At 37.6% G+C, this 18,382-nt stretch overlaps 1 protein-coding gene across 11 annotated transcripts in view; it reads right to left on the bottom strand.

Annotated features, from left to right (window-relative positions):
• Positions 1-313: 313 nt before the first annotated feature.
• Positions 314-18,382, bottom strand: part of NRXN3 (neurexin 3) — a 982,949-nt gene continuing 964,880 nt past the window's right edge. For 8 of the 11 annotated variants that reach the window (XM_069017992.1, XM_069017994.1, XM_069017995.1 and 5 more), the window contains one exon: positions 314-3,847. In XM_069017992.1, the coding sequence (XP_068874093.1) occupies positions 2,922-3,847 (926 nt within the window). In that variant the 3' untranslated portion in view covers positions 314-2,921. Of the gene's footprint in view, positions 3,848-5,469; positions 6,264-8,796; positions 8,832-11,442; positions 11,690-18,382 lie in introns of those variants that run through there. The other 3 variants (XM_069018004.1, XM_069018002.1, XM_069018003.1) reach the window with 3 other exon arrangements.

The following is an 18,382-nucleotide window of genomic DNA, read 5'->3' as shown; positions in this document are numbered from 1 at the left end:
CTGACATGACTGAAGCCCATATTCCAGAGAACTACCCCACGTGGGAGTAGTATGGGATAGACCCCAGACTGAAGTTTAATTTATATCCTGGCAAAGGAAAGAAATAAGGTTCATTGGACTAACAGAAGAAAGCAAACATGAACATGATTCTGTAATTTGGTGGCTAGACACTCCTGTGGGATGGGAGATACTTACATCACAGAATATTTTCACCTTTAAAGGTCTGGAATTTCCCTGAAGCCTTTCAGAAATAAAAATGCAGCAACATCCAGGGCTTTGGGAAGAACATTTTATTGCTAAGCATATCTTTAAACAAAATGCAACTAAGAAAAGAAAAAGAATCAAAAAGAAGAAAAAGAAAGGAAAAAAAAAGCTATAACATCACGGTAACTCAAAAGTTCTCCAGGTTGTCCATAAAGCAACAGGGATATGGTAGAAGCCCACATACAGAAATGCACATGTTCCCAAAAACTGTCCAATAGAAACTTACACAAAAAAGGAAAGTGTAAATATTTTTCCTTTAACTTAAAAAAGGAAAGCAAAAAGGAAAGGAAGAAAGAAAGCAGGAAATCATTTCACAAGACTCCAAGACTCCAAGAACAGCAATCTTTTACAGACATCAAGATATAATCAACTTTATATAGTTTCGGCCAGTTAAGTCATCTAAAATCGTGCTTTCATACCTTTTTAAAACCTGTCTTTTTTTTCTTTTTAGTATAAAAAATAAAAAAGAAAAAAGCTCAACCTCACACACGTGCACACGCACCACACACACGCACACATACACGCACTGAAAATAATCGTTAATGTGAAAGCGTCTTCTCCAAACATTTGAGAAGACTGTTTTTTTGAATTTAAGTTCCCATGTGCGTGTGTGTATCTGATGACACTTCTTCAAAGTCAAATATTCATGCGACTTATAAACACCAGCAAGAGTAGATTTCTAAACCTAAACAGCTGATTAGTTTTCATCCGCATACAGCAAAAGTTTTCATTTCTGATATCCCAGGATTCTCAACCCATCTTGGTTTTTGTTGTTTCCCTCTCTGTCTCTCTCTCCCTCATTTATGTTTTTCCACATAATAGGCCGTCAAACCACCTCACTATTGTTCTGTACAGTAAGATAATCCTTTTCACAATAACTGGGAAAATGTAGAACCCAAACAACCAAATTAAATAAGTTAAATAAAACATAAGACATTCCCAATTTAACCATAAAACAGTATATACACCATCAGGGTATCCATATAGAAATTATACTAGCAAAAAAATAGTAGTAAAATATGTAAACAAAATTTCAGATTTTTTTTTGACACAGGTAACTGTGACAAAGCTAAAACACACACTCTCTTCACATTTTAAGGTCTGCTTTTGTTGTCTGTTTCTTTTTACTCTGTTCTTCAAGAACATTCTGCATTAAGATCATAACAGAACTTCTGTTCCAGCCGTCCCATCAAACATACCATGATAAATATATCTGTGTGTATATATATATATTATATTATTAAATTAATTTTTCTTTATTATTTTTTGTGTGTCACAGCAGCTTTATTTATTTCCTTTTATATAAAAGAGAAGGAAAAGGGAGAATAGAGCAAATGGAAAGACAGATGATCTGAAATGTCAAGCTACAAAATTAAAATATTACATATGAAAAACAGTTATATGTCAAAAAACCTATGTATTTTGCATTCTTTTACAAGTGCTTAGCTTTTCTGACATTTATTGTTCTTGTCACAAGTTGAACTCCAGTGGTGTCTTTCTGATCTCTTTATTAAACTGATTTATTATTATTTTTTGCATGCACTGCAATGTCACAGAACCAGAACCCAGAGGAATGCTCCTTTATTTTTGCACAGTATATTCAGCTCAGAATGGTTAATAACTTTTAAGCATTCTTTTTTGAATCTCCAAATCCCATTAACCATACTTTGGTTGTCTAATGCATACTAAGTGCTATACTCAAATAAAGCCAATGACTGATCAGAACAGACCCAAACCCATCTGCTCATCAGTTCAGTTGCAAATACTGGAGCCAGATCCAAGAGAACCAGCTTTTCATGACAATTTTCCTCAGCACCACTCATCAGACACTTACACTGTGTTGTTAGCAAACAACTTACTGCAAGATGACGGATTCTAGAGACAATACAACCAGATATGCAGAGTAAACACCATGGGTAGCTTTTGAGTTCATATATGGTAATAGTCTCTCTTTATTATGGACTTTTTTTTTCTGAGATTTCTTCTCAAGTCATGTCCTGGTTCACCCCCCACACCATTCCACTCCACTCTTCCCTCCCTCACCCAAAAGTAACCAAAGAAACCAAACAAAAAGCAACCCAAGAAACAAAACCAAACCAAACCAAAAAACCAACAATCTCCAAAATCATTTATTCCCCTCCTCCAATCTCGAAAAGTTATATGTATGCTGGACACGGCCAGATCAGTTAGTTCAATATTTCTTTGTTGTTTAATAATGTTTGTAATTTTTTTCTTTTTCCTTCTTTTTTTTTTTTTTTTTTTTTTAAATAAGTAAACTGAAAAATTATTGATACAGTCAGGGATCACGAACATTGTTAAAGACTCACTTGGAGATATGAAACAAGTAAGCCATGAAGTCTTCTACCTTTGCAGAAAGTTCAGCGGAGGAGGAGATTTGGAGATGTCCAAGTTCACTAACAGAGCAGAGCTGTGCGCGCCATCTCCAGAACGCTAAGTGTGCTTTATAATACATTAGGGCAAAGTTTGCTGACTCCAAGTGATGACTTAGACATTAACAGTCACTGCTGAAAATTTTTTCCCAATACTTTTTCCCACAAACGTTATCTCCCAATCATCTCGTTCGCTGCAATGGTTCTGATATCTCAGTTAAATCTCATTAAGTATTTATATATTTATATATAAATAAGTATTCTTTTTTACACATAATACTCTTTGTCCTTGTTTTTCTGCTTCTTGTGGCCGCTCTTTGAGCTCTGCTGCTTCTCCTTCACGAGCGTGCCATTGCTCTGGGCCGAGTTGCTGATGTAGTTCCGCGTCTCGTCCACCTGATAGGACCCCTCGTCCCTGTTCCTGTACTTGTACATGGCATACAGGAGGATGAGGATGCAGAGGGCGGCAGCAGCCACAATGCCGACGACCATCCCCGTTGTGCTGCTCGACTCACGGACCACCTCTGAGGCCCCCGGAACCCGTCTGATTCCCGGCTCCGTGGGGATTGCTGTGGGCACATTACGGAACATGGGGGAAGTGATTAGCGGGCTCTTCAGCTTTGTGCTGTCTAGCTCATAGGCAGTGGGCAACGGAAGCAAGACTATGTCAGGCTGGGGTTTGAGCTCACGATTATTCATTTTGCCGGCTGGCAATTTGGGAACCATCCCAGTCGAGGACGAAGCTGTGGAGCGGATCAGCTCAGGGGACAAAGACGTGGTAGTAGTCCTACCAGTTTCGGAGACTTTGTTAGGTCTAAAGTCCTTGGATTCCCACTTGGGTGCGTGTGCTTTGTAGCCACCTTCGAAGATTGAAGTGGAAAGACTCTTATCTGTTACCAAGGAGAAGGTGGTGTAAAAATCTTCATCATCAGTAGGGGGTAGGTTAGAGTCAAAGGTTTCCCCTGAGCCATACCCAGATATCACCAAGCCATCATCATCACAACCATCGCTGCCTTGGTCCGACAAGCAAGGTAACCCCGCCTCAGAGGTCATGGACAGGGAATCTTTGGTGGTCTCAATAATGGTGAGGAGGGGGCGAAAGGTAGGGGGAAGTGTAATGAAAGGTGCACGAGTAGCAATAGGAGGGATATCTAAAGGGTCTTCTACAAGTAGAGGGATAACTAATTCACCTCCTGGGATGGAAAAGAGAAAGAAAAGATGATTAGTACATTTTAATGACACAATGTACCATTTTCAGTTCACTTAAGGGCGAGAGAGGATCTGGGCATTATGAAAAGGTGTCAGGGATCAGCTTTCTCTCTCTAGCTACACTACCAACATACTTTCCTGGGGATGCCTCTCGTTGTTCCCTCCCACCCTTCTTGGACATTGGTAAAGTGCACGTTCCATTTCCTACCTATGCTAGATGCTTACAGTTAAATACTGTGAATTTTTGGGGACCCAAATTTTTTGATTTTTGAAGATACTCTCAAGTGACTCTGTGGTCACCAATTTTTGGTAGTGATCTTTTTTAGCACTTGGTTAGAAGACTATTTAAATTAATTATTTTGGACTTCCATGGACCAATGTTCTCCTAGATGTGTTTTTTTACCACTCATCTTGCCAGTTTTTCCTCTTCTGATCCTTTTCATTTAAAATAAGTGTTATTTCTTCTCTGCCATTCTAATATGCTCACCTTCTGTAGCAGTACGTAAGTCCTTTCCCTAAGGCATTTCCCATTCATCCATTTCTTCTTCAACATTATCTGGCTTTTAAATTGTGGGAAGGTTCATGAAAGTGAGGGATGGAATAAGAACCAAGTACTTACTGGGTCCATGAAGGTACAGAGCTCTACTCAATGTTCATCTCTTTTGAATCTTTCTTTAGCATTCTGTTTGACACTAGGAATGTCCCTTTCCTTGCATCTTTTGGGGCTACTAGTGCCATGCTATCTTAATCTTCTATTCTTCTTGATATTCATTTATTATAATTTGATTAAAAATTAAGATAGATTTTATTGTGATTGACAAAAAAAACTGAATAAGGACTTTGATGAACCAAGATAGCACTTGAGTCCAGGATTATACTGCAGAAGTTGTCTTCACAACTACTGTTACTTTTTGACAGGTAGACAATTGCAGTAGTTCTACTGATTTCTGCCATGCTGGCTACCTGCCTACAGAGGGCTGAAAACAAGGTAGACTTATGGTCTCCAAGTTGAACAATAAAGCTATAGGTGTAACATTTGTACTTTACCACAATATAAGCTGCAAATGAAACAAGAAAATCAGTCCATCCTTTCTGTGATTTAGATTCTGAGCACCAATATTGCTACTTTTAGGGTAATAGCCCTGTGTTGTCTCTATATTATAATGTGACTGCACCTCTACTTTTGAGTCTATGGTAGTTAACACTCCACTGTTTTATTTTGTGGATTAAAAAAAAAAAACAACAAACAAACTGTGGAATCTTATTATTTTATCTAATTCATTTAGTTCTGATTATATAGTTTTCTGCTGACATACAGGTAATCAACCCTTTTTTCAGAGTGAACCACATGGCTTTTGAAAGTATAAATTGTCCCTTGGGTAATTTTTCTTTGCCTAGCCATTTAAGTAAGCAGCTTAAAATATAAATTGAAGTGTTCACCTGACATCATGAGTGTCATCTAGATCTGTTCTAGGAGTGCAACTCAGTAAGAAGTATTCCTAATGCATAGGAAACTTTGATTTATACTCACCATTGCTTAAGAAGGATGTACAAAAGGAATTATAGTTTCTAAATAAATAATTCTGGATTTTAATTCTGTATTAATAACTGCTAATGAACACTTTGGCATTGTTAAAATGCTGAATGCATCAGGGTCAAAATTCTGCTCTCTCAAATCTACCCCATATAATACATGCACTTGTTTCCCACTGAATTCTGCCAGTAATGTCCATGGAATGTCTATAAGGAATATGGTCTAAAATCAAAATCCCTTCTAAATGTATTTGGAGAGCAATATATTTGAACAAATTACACATTGAAGATAGCAATATACTGAAAAAGGTACTTAACAGTTTGATTAAATCTGGATAGCTGAAATAGCAATATGGCTTATTCTTTTCCTTAATGGGAAACTAAGTGGTGGCACAGTTTAATCAATTGAAACAGTCAGAATTCCCTCAGAGGTACCAGGGTAGAAATTATGCCAAAATAAGAAATGTGGTACTTTGCATACTTTCATGCAAAGCTAGTTTTAAATTAAGATACAAATGGCCAATTTGAACATGTTGTTTAGTTTTCTGAGCTTCCTCAGTATGTTCATATATCTCTTTTGTTACTGCAGAGAGAATGAAGAAATAAGTATCAGTGTCTCCCTACTACATGCTTTCAAAAAAATTATGTAAAAAAGCCTAAAGTGTAGTCTGCCAAATGGTACACTGCATTTTGTGCTCATGCATCTGAGCTGTTTTCTGAGCAATGTAGAAACTAGAGCATGTAATATGATTTATATATGTCCAGAAGGCCTATCCACAGCTTGAGTAGAGCATCTATAATCTATGCAAACAGGTGGTCTCAGGACGAACTTGGAGTATGCCTTGGGGGAATAGATCATCTGTGAGCCTGGTAAAAACAAATGAATAAAAATAACAGTATTTAAGTGAGAATTGCATCAAATTTCATGAGTCTGGAATTTAAGGTCCAGAAAGTCAGGGATAGATAGTGTTCCTTTAAACAGTTTTTTAAGATCAGTGTTTTGCTGTTCAATGGCAATACTCATCTGATTTTCATTCACCATCTGTGACACTCAACTGGAAAAAGAAGTTTGTCAGCTTTTAATTGCTCATCTGGAGCCTTGAAGTGCCTTTGTTCTTAAAAGCTATTATACTGGTCTACAGCATCAGGATGTAGTTGATCTGCCACCCATTGCAGCAATATTTTGGGTAGTTTTTGTCCAAAGAGAAGTTATTTTGGTCCTGTTAATAATTAATTTTCTGGAAGGAATCAGACATATCTTACATTTAATATGAAGACCTTCCTTTGTCCCAGTAATCTTTGCATTTAAAACTAGGTCATGGTTATATAGCTTTTGTTGTAATTTAGGACTTGAACTAATGATCAAGACTATTGGAACTATAAAAATGATCACAGCCTTCTTGAAATATTAAGTTGCTAGACTTGCTATGATAAATGGGATTTTACATAAGTGATGGAGAAGATAATGGAGCTTTTTGATGCTAGCAAGTCTATTGGATGGAAGACAATGTAAGACAGTCAGGACTAAGCTTTCATCTCTCAATGTATGTGAGGAGAGAAATAACTTTCATATCAGGAACACTGGATTAACTTTGATACAATTATTTAATCTCATCATTAGTTTTCATTCCAAATTGTCCAATGATCCATACTGTGGTTACTTGGATATGCAAGAAATAAAGAGACTGTTTAAGGTCCTTCATTAGGAATCACTTCTCCATCAAGGAGTTGTTACATTTACTTTTGTGGGGTATCAGGTAGATGCTAGGGTGGCAATAATGTTTTGATTTTTCATTTTTTTATTGTCTGTAATAGAAGGAACTGAGACTAAAAAAGGCTGTGTGACAGTAAGACAGAAAAAGCACTTAAGTCAGAAAAAGCACTCTAGGTATCAAATTTGGCTTCTCTTTTATTGCATTGTTAGGCATCTATGCAAAACTCACAGCACACTTGAAGCTGGAGGTCTAACAGGATGCAATCACAGTGAATACCTCTTGGGGTATGTGATTTATAGAGGGATAAAAACACCCTTAAAAATGGCATGACAAAAACGCCGCTCAGTCTAAAAGAAATGTGTTATTTAAGGATAACAGGGAATGTAAATCCTGAAAAGCTCCCAGGAAAGTGTGAGAAATATGATCACCTATATCTATGGAGCAAATGCAAACTTTCATATCATACCTGCAAACAACTCTGTAACTGGTGCTACATTTCTACATGTAAGAGACAGGGTGTCTGATGACAAGCAGATTACAAGTGTGTGTGTAGGGGGAACCACCTTCACAGAAAAATGGCTGAGGGTGCAGGAAGCTGCCTGAAGCCAGTGGTGGAGTAGTGGTGCCTCTTGCCCAGGCCCCAAGTTGGTTTAAAGCTAAATGCTGAAAGATTTGAAAGACAAAATGGCCACTTGGTTGTCAAGAACATCTTGTGTAGGATTTGGATCCTGAATGGATTGCTTTGGAAGGCAAATGTTTTATAGATTTCGATCTCTAGAAAAAGCTAAAGAGGACCCCATGAAAAACCTTATGTGACAATCTCAAAGGCAAATACGTTTGAGAGAGGTTTTATGTTTGTCAAGTTTTCTTTTCTCCTCACAATGTCTACCCATTTTTCAATTGCAAAATTAATGCTTTGCAGCCTTGAATAAAGCTTACAGGTTCAATTTCCAAATTGCTCTGTGCTATGAAAAAAAAAAAAAAAGACAAGGCTGCAACCCAGTTTGGGCCGTGGCTTTCAAACAAATATTCATGTAAGACTTAGATTCTGCTTGTGAATGATATAGGCTGTTTCCTGGTAGTTCAGGTTTCTTTCCCCCTTTTTTTTCTGTTGGCTGTTAAGCACCAGTTAAAAGTGTTCACCGGTATGCTGCAAGTTCAGGATTAATTTAGCAATCCAAAGATTTCACAAGGATTTTCCAGATTTATTTTTCACCTACTTTGTGCTTTCTCTCCTAAGCAGAGAATAGATGTTTCTCACATAGAAATATGTTTTCTAAAAAGCTCCTCTTGACAACACAATGCCAAAGAACTAAACAGAAGTTTAGTCCTCTGCAGTGACATAGATGCAAAACGTATTTGCTCATCCACAGTGTAGCTGAAAAAAACCCCACAAACCCCAAAAAACTTAACACCAAACTGGAACGAGCTCTGAGAGAACTGAAATCTGTGAGGTGGGAAACCTTATACCAAACAGCCCAGTGCTTTGCTTGGCCTTCTCATTCCAGAAAGTGTGCATGTATTAATTAAAAATTAGCCTTTTAATCTAACGCATATGCTACTTTCATGGAGTTGTGCTTTTCTTTAAACTACCAAGAGCACTGGGGATATAAAAGGTCTGCTTAAGCCTTGGAGCTGCCCTGATTTTTGCTTTATAAGCGTATTTATAGATATATAATTCATACCTCTGGAGCTGATCTCCAGTCAGAGTTCTCTGCCACTGGAAAAGACACAGTGTTAAAAATTTAATAGAAGCCTTATGAACTGTGAGGATGGTGTGGGCAAGTCAGGATGCAGAGGGCACCAAAAAATACGATAAATAAAACAAGATGAAAAACTGTAGCAGCTGCTGGTTTTCATCTTTAGAGCCACAACTGCTTCAGTGGAGTCTCAGGCATCAAACTGATACAGGACAAAAGGCACACAAAAGGGAAGCCTGAAAGATTCATCTTCTGGTGATGACAAGGAACACACCTTATCGTCTCTCTTTTTTCCAGCTGCAACTGAAGAGCTTTAAAATGTCATCCATAAAGGCTGCACAATTCATCCATTCCTGCAGGTACTTGAAATTCTGCATCCAAAGTTTGTAATTTTCATTCTATTCTTTTGATGTTCCTGTGGAGCCTGACTCCATTTTCAATATGAAATACTTGCTAGAGAAATAATTCCTTACCATTCCCCCCTCTGTATCAACACAGTAATTCCTTTTTAAAAGACCGAGTTCAAAAATTTCAGTCTAATGGTATTTAGTTAATTCTGCTTTGAGTCCTCTGAGGATAAAAAGAGGAAATTATTCAGAATATAGTCTCTAATTCAAAGGAAAGGTGATGCTAACACAAAACCTAGTAGATGAATATTCTCAGTTTTTTCTACTCTTGCAGTCTGATTTAATTGCAATTGACAGAGAGTAGTAGAGAGAAAAACATGATTTCCACAATGCAATACTGCAACTCTTTATCTCAGATATCTCCTTTTCCTTTCAGAGACTATATAGTCCTCAAAGTGATTAGATAAAACTGGATTTCTGGTGGAGCTGGTTGAAAAACATTGCCTAATCCCCTCCCTGCAACTATATTAAAAGACATCAGTAAATGCAGTGTTTCCCAAAAGATGGCTGATGAGCAACAGGAAGGTGCAGAGTTTGAGAGGTCATGAATCCCAAGGTGATGCTGGGCTGTCTTTCACTGATGTAAATTCTTGGTCACCTTTGTGGAGTTTCAGTGAAGCAGAACCTTCCAGAGAGGTGCTAACATCATGTCTAGAAGCAAAATTCTAGAGCAAAACCAAGTATTTTGGTGCCCAGACACTGAGCTTCTCTGAAACAATTGAAACATGCCCTCTTCTATCTCCCACCATTATTTTAAAATTTTATGATTACCTGGTGACAGCTTCCTATTCAGCATAATTATTTGTTGTGTTTTCAGCATCAGTTATCCTAGGGACCTGAAGGCTGAACCTAATACACCTGCTGAGCACAGCATCACTATGCAGAAATGGTGAAAACATATGTACTCACAAAGAAGCATGGCTTTCTCTTTTACTCACTGCTTTTTGAAGAAACTAATGCAAACCTCTTTTGTAGTAAGGGAATTTTAGAGGTTCAGGATCTGTCTGCCAAATGCATCATTTCTGGATGATGCTATCAAGTCTGATACTAATAGCAATATAGTGGGTGCATTTACCTGGTAAGAGTACACTTGAGAGTATCATTTAGACTGGACATTGGGCACATAATCATCAATGACAAAAATTGATAGAAATAAAATAGATCCATGGGAATAAAGTAGGAATGGTGTAGAGCTGCAGTAGGAAAACCCTGAGTATTACCAAAATGCTAAAGAAGTCCCATAAATTTTCACTTGACATGAAGGCTATACCACCAGGCTAAATACAATTTAAGTAGCTTGAAAAGAAGTGGCATTACTGGTGATTCATGTGGGGAAAGGGAAAGAAAGCTTCTAGAGGGGCACTGAGAAAGAACAGAAGCAAACTGCCTCAGACTCCTTCACCCCGTCCTATGCACAATACAATATGGCAATCGACAATATACAAAGAGCACATAACATAAAGGCAAATACAAACTGATTAAAAATAAATAAACTTATATATATTTTCCCAAAACAAAACCATACACTAGAAAATAAAAATGCCACAGCAACAAGGTCAGAGAAAGGAAAAACAGAACAAGTAATTCACTTTTATCAGCAAAAGAAAGATCAAAACCTATGAGAACTGAAAAAAATTATGAAAATCAAAACCATTATTTCCTTTAAAAAAAAGTAACCAAAAATACATAAAAATATTTAGAAAGCATACCACATTGATTTCATAACAGTCAACTTACATCAACAAATTGCCCGCATGTTTTTTGGCATGAAAGGAAAAATTTACAAAAGAAAGTTGTGTAAGAATGCTCTTGGACAAGTAGCATTGCCACATTCTTGTAACTTGCTTTTTTTCGCTGTTGTTTCTTAAAAACTTTTTTAGCAAAATGTTTATTATTTCTTTTTAAATATATTTGTTTTACAACAAAGGGCGATACAGGGAGGCAACAACACATACATCCACACCACATAACATGAAAAGAAAAAAATCTTGCACCTTAACAAATTTGAACTTGTTTTTTTTTCTGCTGTTTTTGGTTGTATTTTTTTATCTTATGTAAAGTTGTTAGCATATTGCAGTTGAAAAATCCTGTACAATTTATTGAATTTACTTTTTCTTGTTTGCATATCTACACATATAATGTTTTTTGAAAAGCAAAGTTTGTTGCTTTTTTTGCCTTTTTGGTCAATTTGATATATATTTTTTTAAACATTTTCTTTTTTTCTATAATTTTTGTGTGTGTGTGTTTTAAGGAATGGATGACTGCACATAAAATTTTAACAATGCTAAAGAAAGGGGTGGTGAAGGGGAACTTATGGGAAGAAAAAAATGCTTAGGGTGGATGGAGTGGGAGTGTAAAAATCTATGAGTGTACTACACAGGAGATGAAGATGATGGGAGTGAATGTGTAAGTCAGTTGCCATGTCCATGTAAGGGCGGTACGGAGTGATCTAGCAGCATTAGAGCTTCTGGCTGTAAGGAAGGGATGGGCAATATACAAAAACAAATGAGCATATTCATGCCCATCAACAAAAAGAAAGAACAGAACTCTAACATTGACAATCTCACAAACCCTAAGCTGCAACTTCTTCAACATGCAAGTTACAAAAAAATTAATAATTATAGTATTAATATTTACATTTTCATTAAAGGTTCTCAAATTATAAAAACAGTTAAGACTTTTCCCTACTAAAAATAGCAGTAAAAATACATAAACTAATAATAATAATAGTAATAATAATAATAACCAGAGAGTAAAACAAAAGAAACAAGGAAACTAGTTTTATGCACTGGAATTAGAACAACTTCATCCGTAGCTACCCACAGCCTTCTTCTTCTAAGAATCATCTTTTCTGAAGTCCATCAAATTGACATCAGTATTCTCAGTAATTTGAGACAATCATTTCTTGAGCACATCAAATGTCTGTTTCGAATATAAAGATTGTGTTTGCACACCCCGTCCCCACTGTCAAATTAGACTGCTTTTATATTTGGATTCTCTGGAGAATCTCAAAAATACAGCTGTAGGATTCTGCCAGTGAAGTAGTTCCTTATTTAAAGACAGAAATAGAGGGAAAAAATTGCAGAAAACAATTCATAACTCTTTTGTTTTGTTTGTTGTTTTTTTTTTTGTCATTATTAGATTGGAACAAACCAAATCTAAGATAGAAATTCAACCATTGAAAAGAAATACATCAAAATATAACTATGTAGAGATATACTAAAAAAAAAAGCAAAAAATGAAAAAGAGCACTTTCTTCCCAGGAAGAAGGGAGATAAGAACAATTATTGGATTTTGAAATTTTATTTTTAAAGAAAAAATTATTCCACACACTTTCAAAGATGAACAAACCAGATGCACACATTGAAAGGAACAGACAAAGCAGTCTAGGGACACTTTCATAATTTGAATTTTTTTTTAACAATTGGATTCTCTTTCCTTCCATCCCCCTCCCATTTGAATATGTTTTCAATTGTTGGCCAAAAACCCCACCAGCCCTGAGTGTTGCTTTTTTTTTTAATACATCTTTTTTATCACTTATTTTTAAAATAAACATGGAGAGGAAAAAAAGAAAGACGTGCAGTCTGGATGTACGTCATAAATAGACATAGAAAAAGATAGAAGAAATTGGCTGAGATCGACAAATGGGTTATATAATAGCTTAATTTTACTGTAGGATGTTAATAATAATGCATGCTTAAAGTAAGTTGCATTTAGGGAAAGTAGAAAAACAGAAGAGCAAGCAAGGATTTGAGGGGCGGGCAGGCAGAGGGGAAGGGGCAGGCAAGGGGTGAACCATCCATGCCTCTCCAGAAAGGGCAAAGCACATTCCAGCGGGATCTCTGCATTTCTGGGGGAGGTCAGAAGGGGAAAAGGGTGACGAGAAATTATAAGCTATGCTAGGATATACTTTTCACCCTGAGTATGACCTATTTGAATCCACTCAAAACACCAGACTCCATCCCTTGTCCTGACTCTAACTCTCCAAGGCATACCTGAAATCGGTGGCTTTTATTTTTCTGCCTAGTGGCAGAAAATGCTGCCACTACTAGCATTAAGACAGAGACTGCTTTCTCCTATGCTACAAAAGGATTAAAAGTTCAAGGAGATATTACTAATTAGTTCTTTCCTAAAAGTGTATCCCAAATACTATACGTCCTAGAGGGGTCCTCAGCTTCCTCTGAACTCCTTAATGACACATATGATGTCTGCATTTTTCTTGTATAAAAACCATCACCTTGATATCAGAGTCCTTCCAAGAAGGAACTCGGGACCCCAGCAGAACAACCTGTTTTGTTTGGTGTTTTAAATTACAACAAAATTACATATAAAGCTCTGGACTTTGCCTAAGAATGTCTCCAGGAGATGGGAAAATCAGGCTGTAAGCACTGTATATACCTTAGCTTTCCATCAGGAATGTCAGCAAGATCATTCCATAAGCCACCACAAAGGTCCTGCTACCAGCAACCAGTTGAAGTGGGAGCTACCGCAAGATTGAATTCCTGGGAATAAAGGGGATACCCTCCCTGTATATGTGGCCAGGCGTACTTTTGTGTAGATATGATGACAAACAGGTAGGATCTTTTGGTACTAACATGAGGAACAATAGCACCTCTAAAGCCACAGATAGATCAGTATTAGTTCTGGGGAATATTAAATAAGTATAAACCCCACAAAAATTAAATAGCCCAGATTGGTTTTAGATGTATTACTGAAAAGTGTCCAGTTCTGAGAGGAGTTATATAAGAGCTCCTACTTCAGAAGTGATGAGGTTGCACTAACAGCACGGTGCAGCTGTAGCTGGAATGTACCATGCCCATGCTGGGAGACTACACTGGACCTATCTGCTACATCCCTTTGGTAAATGTTAGGAAGGGAAGAGGTCAAACCACAGAAGAGGAAACCTGGTCAGGGTTATCTCAGGGACAGAACATGCAGGTTCCAGGAAGCAAAATGTTGGTCTACATAGGAAAATTTGGGGATTCATTTGTGGATCAGAAAAAATTGGTTAGGAATAGGAAAAAAATTACAGAAGTGAGGCCTTTTCAGACCTCAGTGGAGATTTTTCCTTGGCAAGGTTACAAGGCTAGTGTCCCTGGACATCACTCCCCACCAGGATTCTGAGCCTCTGCTTTAATTGTACTTAGGGAGTTTCACAAAGAGGCATTTAAGCTTTGAATTTTAATCAGTATTTGTCATGACTTGCAGCTGGATTTTCAGAGTAGTGAAATATCCCCCTTCAGCACATTAGAACTGAGTGCCTTCTCTTTGATGCAAAACAGACTGTAAGGCATGAGTCTGGTTGCCAACTGTGCAGTCTATGTCAGGCCTCTCCAGAAAATACTTATGCCCTATTTGACGATAAATGCCTAAATCATTGAGTGGGGGTCTGGAAAAGCCTTTTACTGCCTGACAGATCAAAAGAGCTACAGAACCACAACTGGAGCCAGAGACACTTAAAAGAGATGACAAGATTTTGTAGAGGAAATCTTGATGTTAGACTTACAAGAGGATTTGAAGGGTGCTAAGCAATTTTTTATGTGGTCAATACAGAGGTGCTTGAATAGAAGCAGAGTTCTTTGGAAAATCTAGGTCCAGCAATTTCTGTTGAGGCTGGGAAAACCTTCTCCAGTCTTAAAAAAAATTTTAGCTGTTAATAGCCAAAACTAGATGTCCTAATTTGAAAATTGGATACTAAATGCTTCCATATGAAGCTACAAGATGCTATTTTATTACTGAAAATTTAGCAAATTATTCCTCAGAAAAACAAAGACTAAAAAGCATAACTAGTGCAGCTTTTTTTTTTATTTTCAAAAACTTAAAGTAGATCAAAGGACTGGGAGTATAAACATCTGTATTATCAAAGCATACAAGTTTCTTGCTTGAAGGATTAAGCTCATAGCCAGTGTTTTCAAATGAAAAAATCCATATATCAACAGGAAACAATTATATAAAAAGCCCCTTGTTCAGTGGCTTTAATGATAAAGTTTTATTATACTATTTTTTGTTTTCAAATTGCATTTAAAGGGAAAAGAAAAAAGTGAAGGTAATGCACATTTCTTTCTCCGTGTGTGTGTTAAAGAGCAATATGAAAGATGGATGGTAAATCAGGTAGGATCTGGGGCTGCACTACTGTACCCAGGTTCATGCTAACCTCTTGAACTTCCATGTCTTTTGCCACTCTAGTCAAAGAATCATAGAATTACAGAATCACAGAATATGCTAAGTTGAAAGGGACCCACAAAGATTATCAAAGTCCAGCTTGTGGCCCTGCACAGCACCATCCCCAAGATGAGTCCCACCATGTACCCGAGAGTATTGTATAAACACTTCTTGACCTCTGTCAGGTTTGGTGCTGTGAGCACTTCCCCGGGGAGACTGTTCCAGTGCTCAACCACCCTCTGGGTGGTGAACCTTTTTCTAACATCCAACCTAAACCTCCCCTGACACAACTTCATGTCTTTGTTGACAGCTTCTCTCTTCCCTAACACACTGAATCCCACATTATTTGAGTCCTGTCCACTGCAACAAAACTCTGGTTCTTCCTGCTTGTACTAGCTCCCAAAACAACCTGTTCATTCCTGCATGCTTTCAACCTTTCTTAGAGCTTTTCAGACATCCAGCCAAATGAATACTTAGCATACCACAAATAACAAATAGCTTATAGATTAATAGGACTAAATACAAAGTTTCAAAGCGAACCCTCTTCCCTACACCCAACTCAGAATAAAAAATCTCTTCCTGTGATTCCCATCATCTATCTGCACTAATTTAAACTGTAAGAGAAGTGTATTGAATTAGCTGGTCCACTACAAAACACAGAGATAGGAAGAGCCTAAGAATATAAATTGGTTATATCACTTCCCTTGCACCAGCTGTTTGTACTGGTAAAAAGCTCTCATTCTAAGCCCACGGGCACATCTGAAGCTTAGAAATAAAAAAGCAATCCATAATAAGAATGTCTATATGAGAATGACTGACAAAGTCCCACATGCTGTTCTGTTTGGGTTTGTGTGTAAGAGTTAATCAGTAAGGCTTCTTTATAGCAATGAGCTAAAAAAACTATCATCAGAAATTAAAGCACATTTACAGCTCTGAGAGCTAAGGAAATCGTAGGGCTAAATGCCACAGTGGTAAAGAATTTTTCAGGTGTTTGCCATAAGCTTATTATCTTTTCACAGTACTCCAAATCAAAAAGTATTTGATGCTTCCAGTGCTAAGTGGCAGAACCAATATCACTGGTCTGAAAGCATTCTTCCCATGCATCTCTACTCAACTGTCTCTTTCTCCAGGGAAAAAGATCTGATGTGTTTTTTTGAAAGACTGATATTTGTAGTCAACCCAGCTAACGCTTTTTTTTTTTTATGTAAAGCCAAACTTATTTAATCCTAAAAGTCAGTTACATGGAAAGAAGTCTTTCTGAAGGGATTTTGCAACCCAAAACCAGATTCTCATACCAAAAAACTCAGCAGTAGAGTGTCATCCAATAATTTGAGTGGGAGCAGGAATAGTTTACTGTCTTTGGTCTAAACACACATAGCAAAAGTTTTCTGCATATTTATGGAATACTAAAATGTACATAATTTTCTGCTAATCCACAAACAGAGCAGCAAGGCTGTATTAGTGTCTCCTCTTTTCTTCAGTATACAGCTATGAAGCAGACAGGTAAAAATACATGCCATCAGGTTGTCCAAATGCTAGCAAATACTTCATGGCTTCTGCAAATCTTCTTGGCAGTAGTATCCTGAGAAGTCATATGCTGTTGGACAGGTTGGATCAATGGGCTGAGATCAACTGTACGAGGTTCAACAAGGCCAAGTGCTGGGTTCTGCGCTTGGGTCACAACAACCCCAGGCAGTGCTACAGGATGAAACATGGCTGGAAAGCTGCCCAGCAGAAAAGGACCTCAGGGGTGCTGGTCAACAGCTGCTGAACATGAGCCAGTGTGTGCCCAGGTGGGCAAGAAGGCCAGTGGCATCCTGGCCTGTATCATCAATAGTGTGGTCAGCAGGAACAGGGCAGTAGTTGCCTCCCCGTGCTGGTGAGGCCATACCTTGAGTTCTGTGTTCAGTTTTGGGCCCCTCACTGCAAGAAAGACACTGAGGTGCTGGAACATGTCCTGAGAACAGCAACAAAGTTGGTGAAGGGTCTGGAAGGTCCTATGAAGAGTGGCTGAGAGAGCTGAGATTGTTAAACCTGGAGAAAAGGAGGCTAAGGTGAGAGTTTATCACTCTCTACAACTACCTGAAAGGAGGTTGTGTACCTAGAAGTAGACAGAATCCTTTTTCAGCGCAACATTTTTAATCACTTGCATGTTAGGCTACATTTGCCATTTCTGTTGAAAGATGCTACAAAGTAATCTAATTAATCCCTAAAACAGCATAAGCACATTACATGTTCAAAGTCTGCAGCTAATCCAGCCACAAGTAACTCAGTGGATGGAACTTCCTCCTTTGTTTTGCGAGAGGAGAACCCAAAGCATAGTAGCATCACCGGTAAAAGGTTTCTCTTACAATGAACCTAAACTTATTTTCTGAGGGAAAAGTAGTGATTTTAGTTCTGCCCTCAATAACCCCTCTTCTTTTAGTATTTCCTACTCCTCTTACAGACATAAATCAGTGCTGGGAAGAACCTGCATTTGGAGCTTGTACCCAGAGATGGCTATAGTACTTTTTATCTTGGAGTTGTAAACAAAATAAAGAAAAACCACACAAAGAAAAGTGTTTTTCTCTTCTTGGATGGCTAAATAATCCAGGATCATCCCAGGCATTACTTATGTCTCTGGAAGACATTCAGGGTCTAAAGTATTCCACTTTAGAAGTCTCCACTGATGCAGCTACACCTTATTCTTGAGGATATATGGGAATCAATACAACCATAGACCTTTAACTGTGTACACACTGTACCAAGGAAAGTGTTTGACAAGCTGTAGAAAACAACAGGGGTGTTAACATGTAAGTCGAACTATTCAAACATTGTGATGAATTCCGACTAACAACAATACATGATTTCCTTGGTAATTATATCAAGCTAAATAGTGCAATTATTGAGAAGAAATAATGAACCTTGTATTTTCAGCATTGTGAACATCAGTTCCTTGTAAAATGTAGAGTGAAGACAATTTAGAGTGTGATGGTAGGGAAGAGGCTTATTCCAGTAGGCTT

Source organism: Aphelocoma coerulescens, chromosome 5 (genome assembly GCF_041296385.1).
Source record: "Aphelocoma coerulescens isolate FSJ_1873_10779 chromosome 5, UR_Acoe_1.0, whole genome shotgun sequence".
Taxonomy (NCBI): Eukaryota; Metazoa; Chordata; class Aves; order Passeriformes; family Corvidae; genus Aphelocoma; species Aphelocoma coerulescens.
Note: the sequence above shows the minus strand (reverse complement) of the source record. Positions and strands in the feature narration are given on the sequence as shown.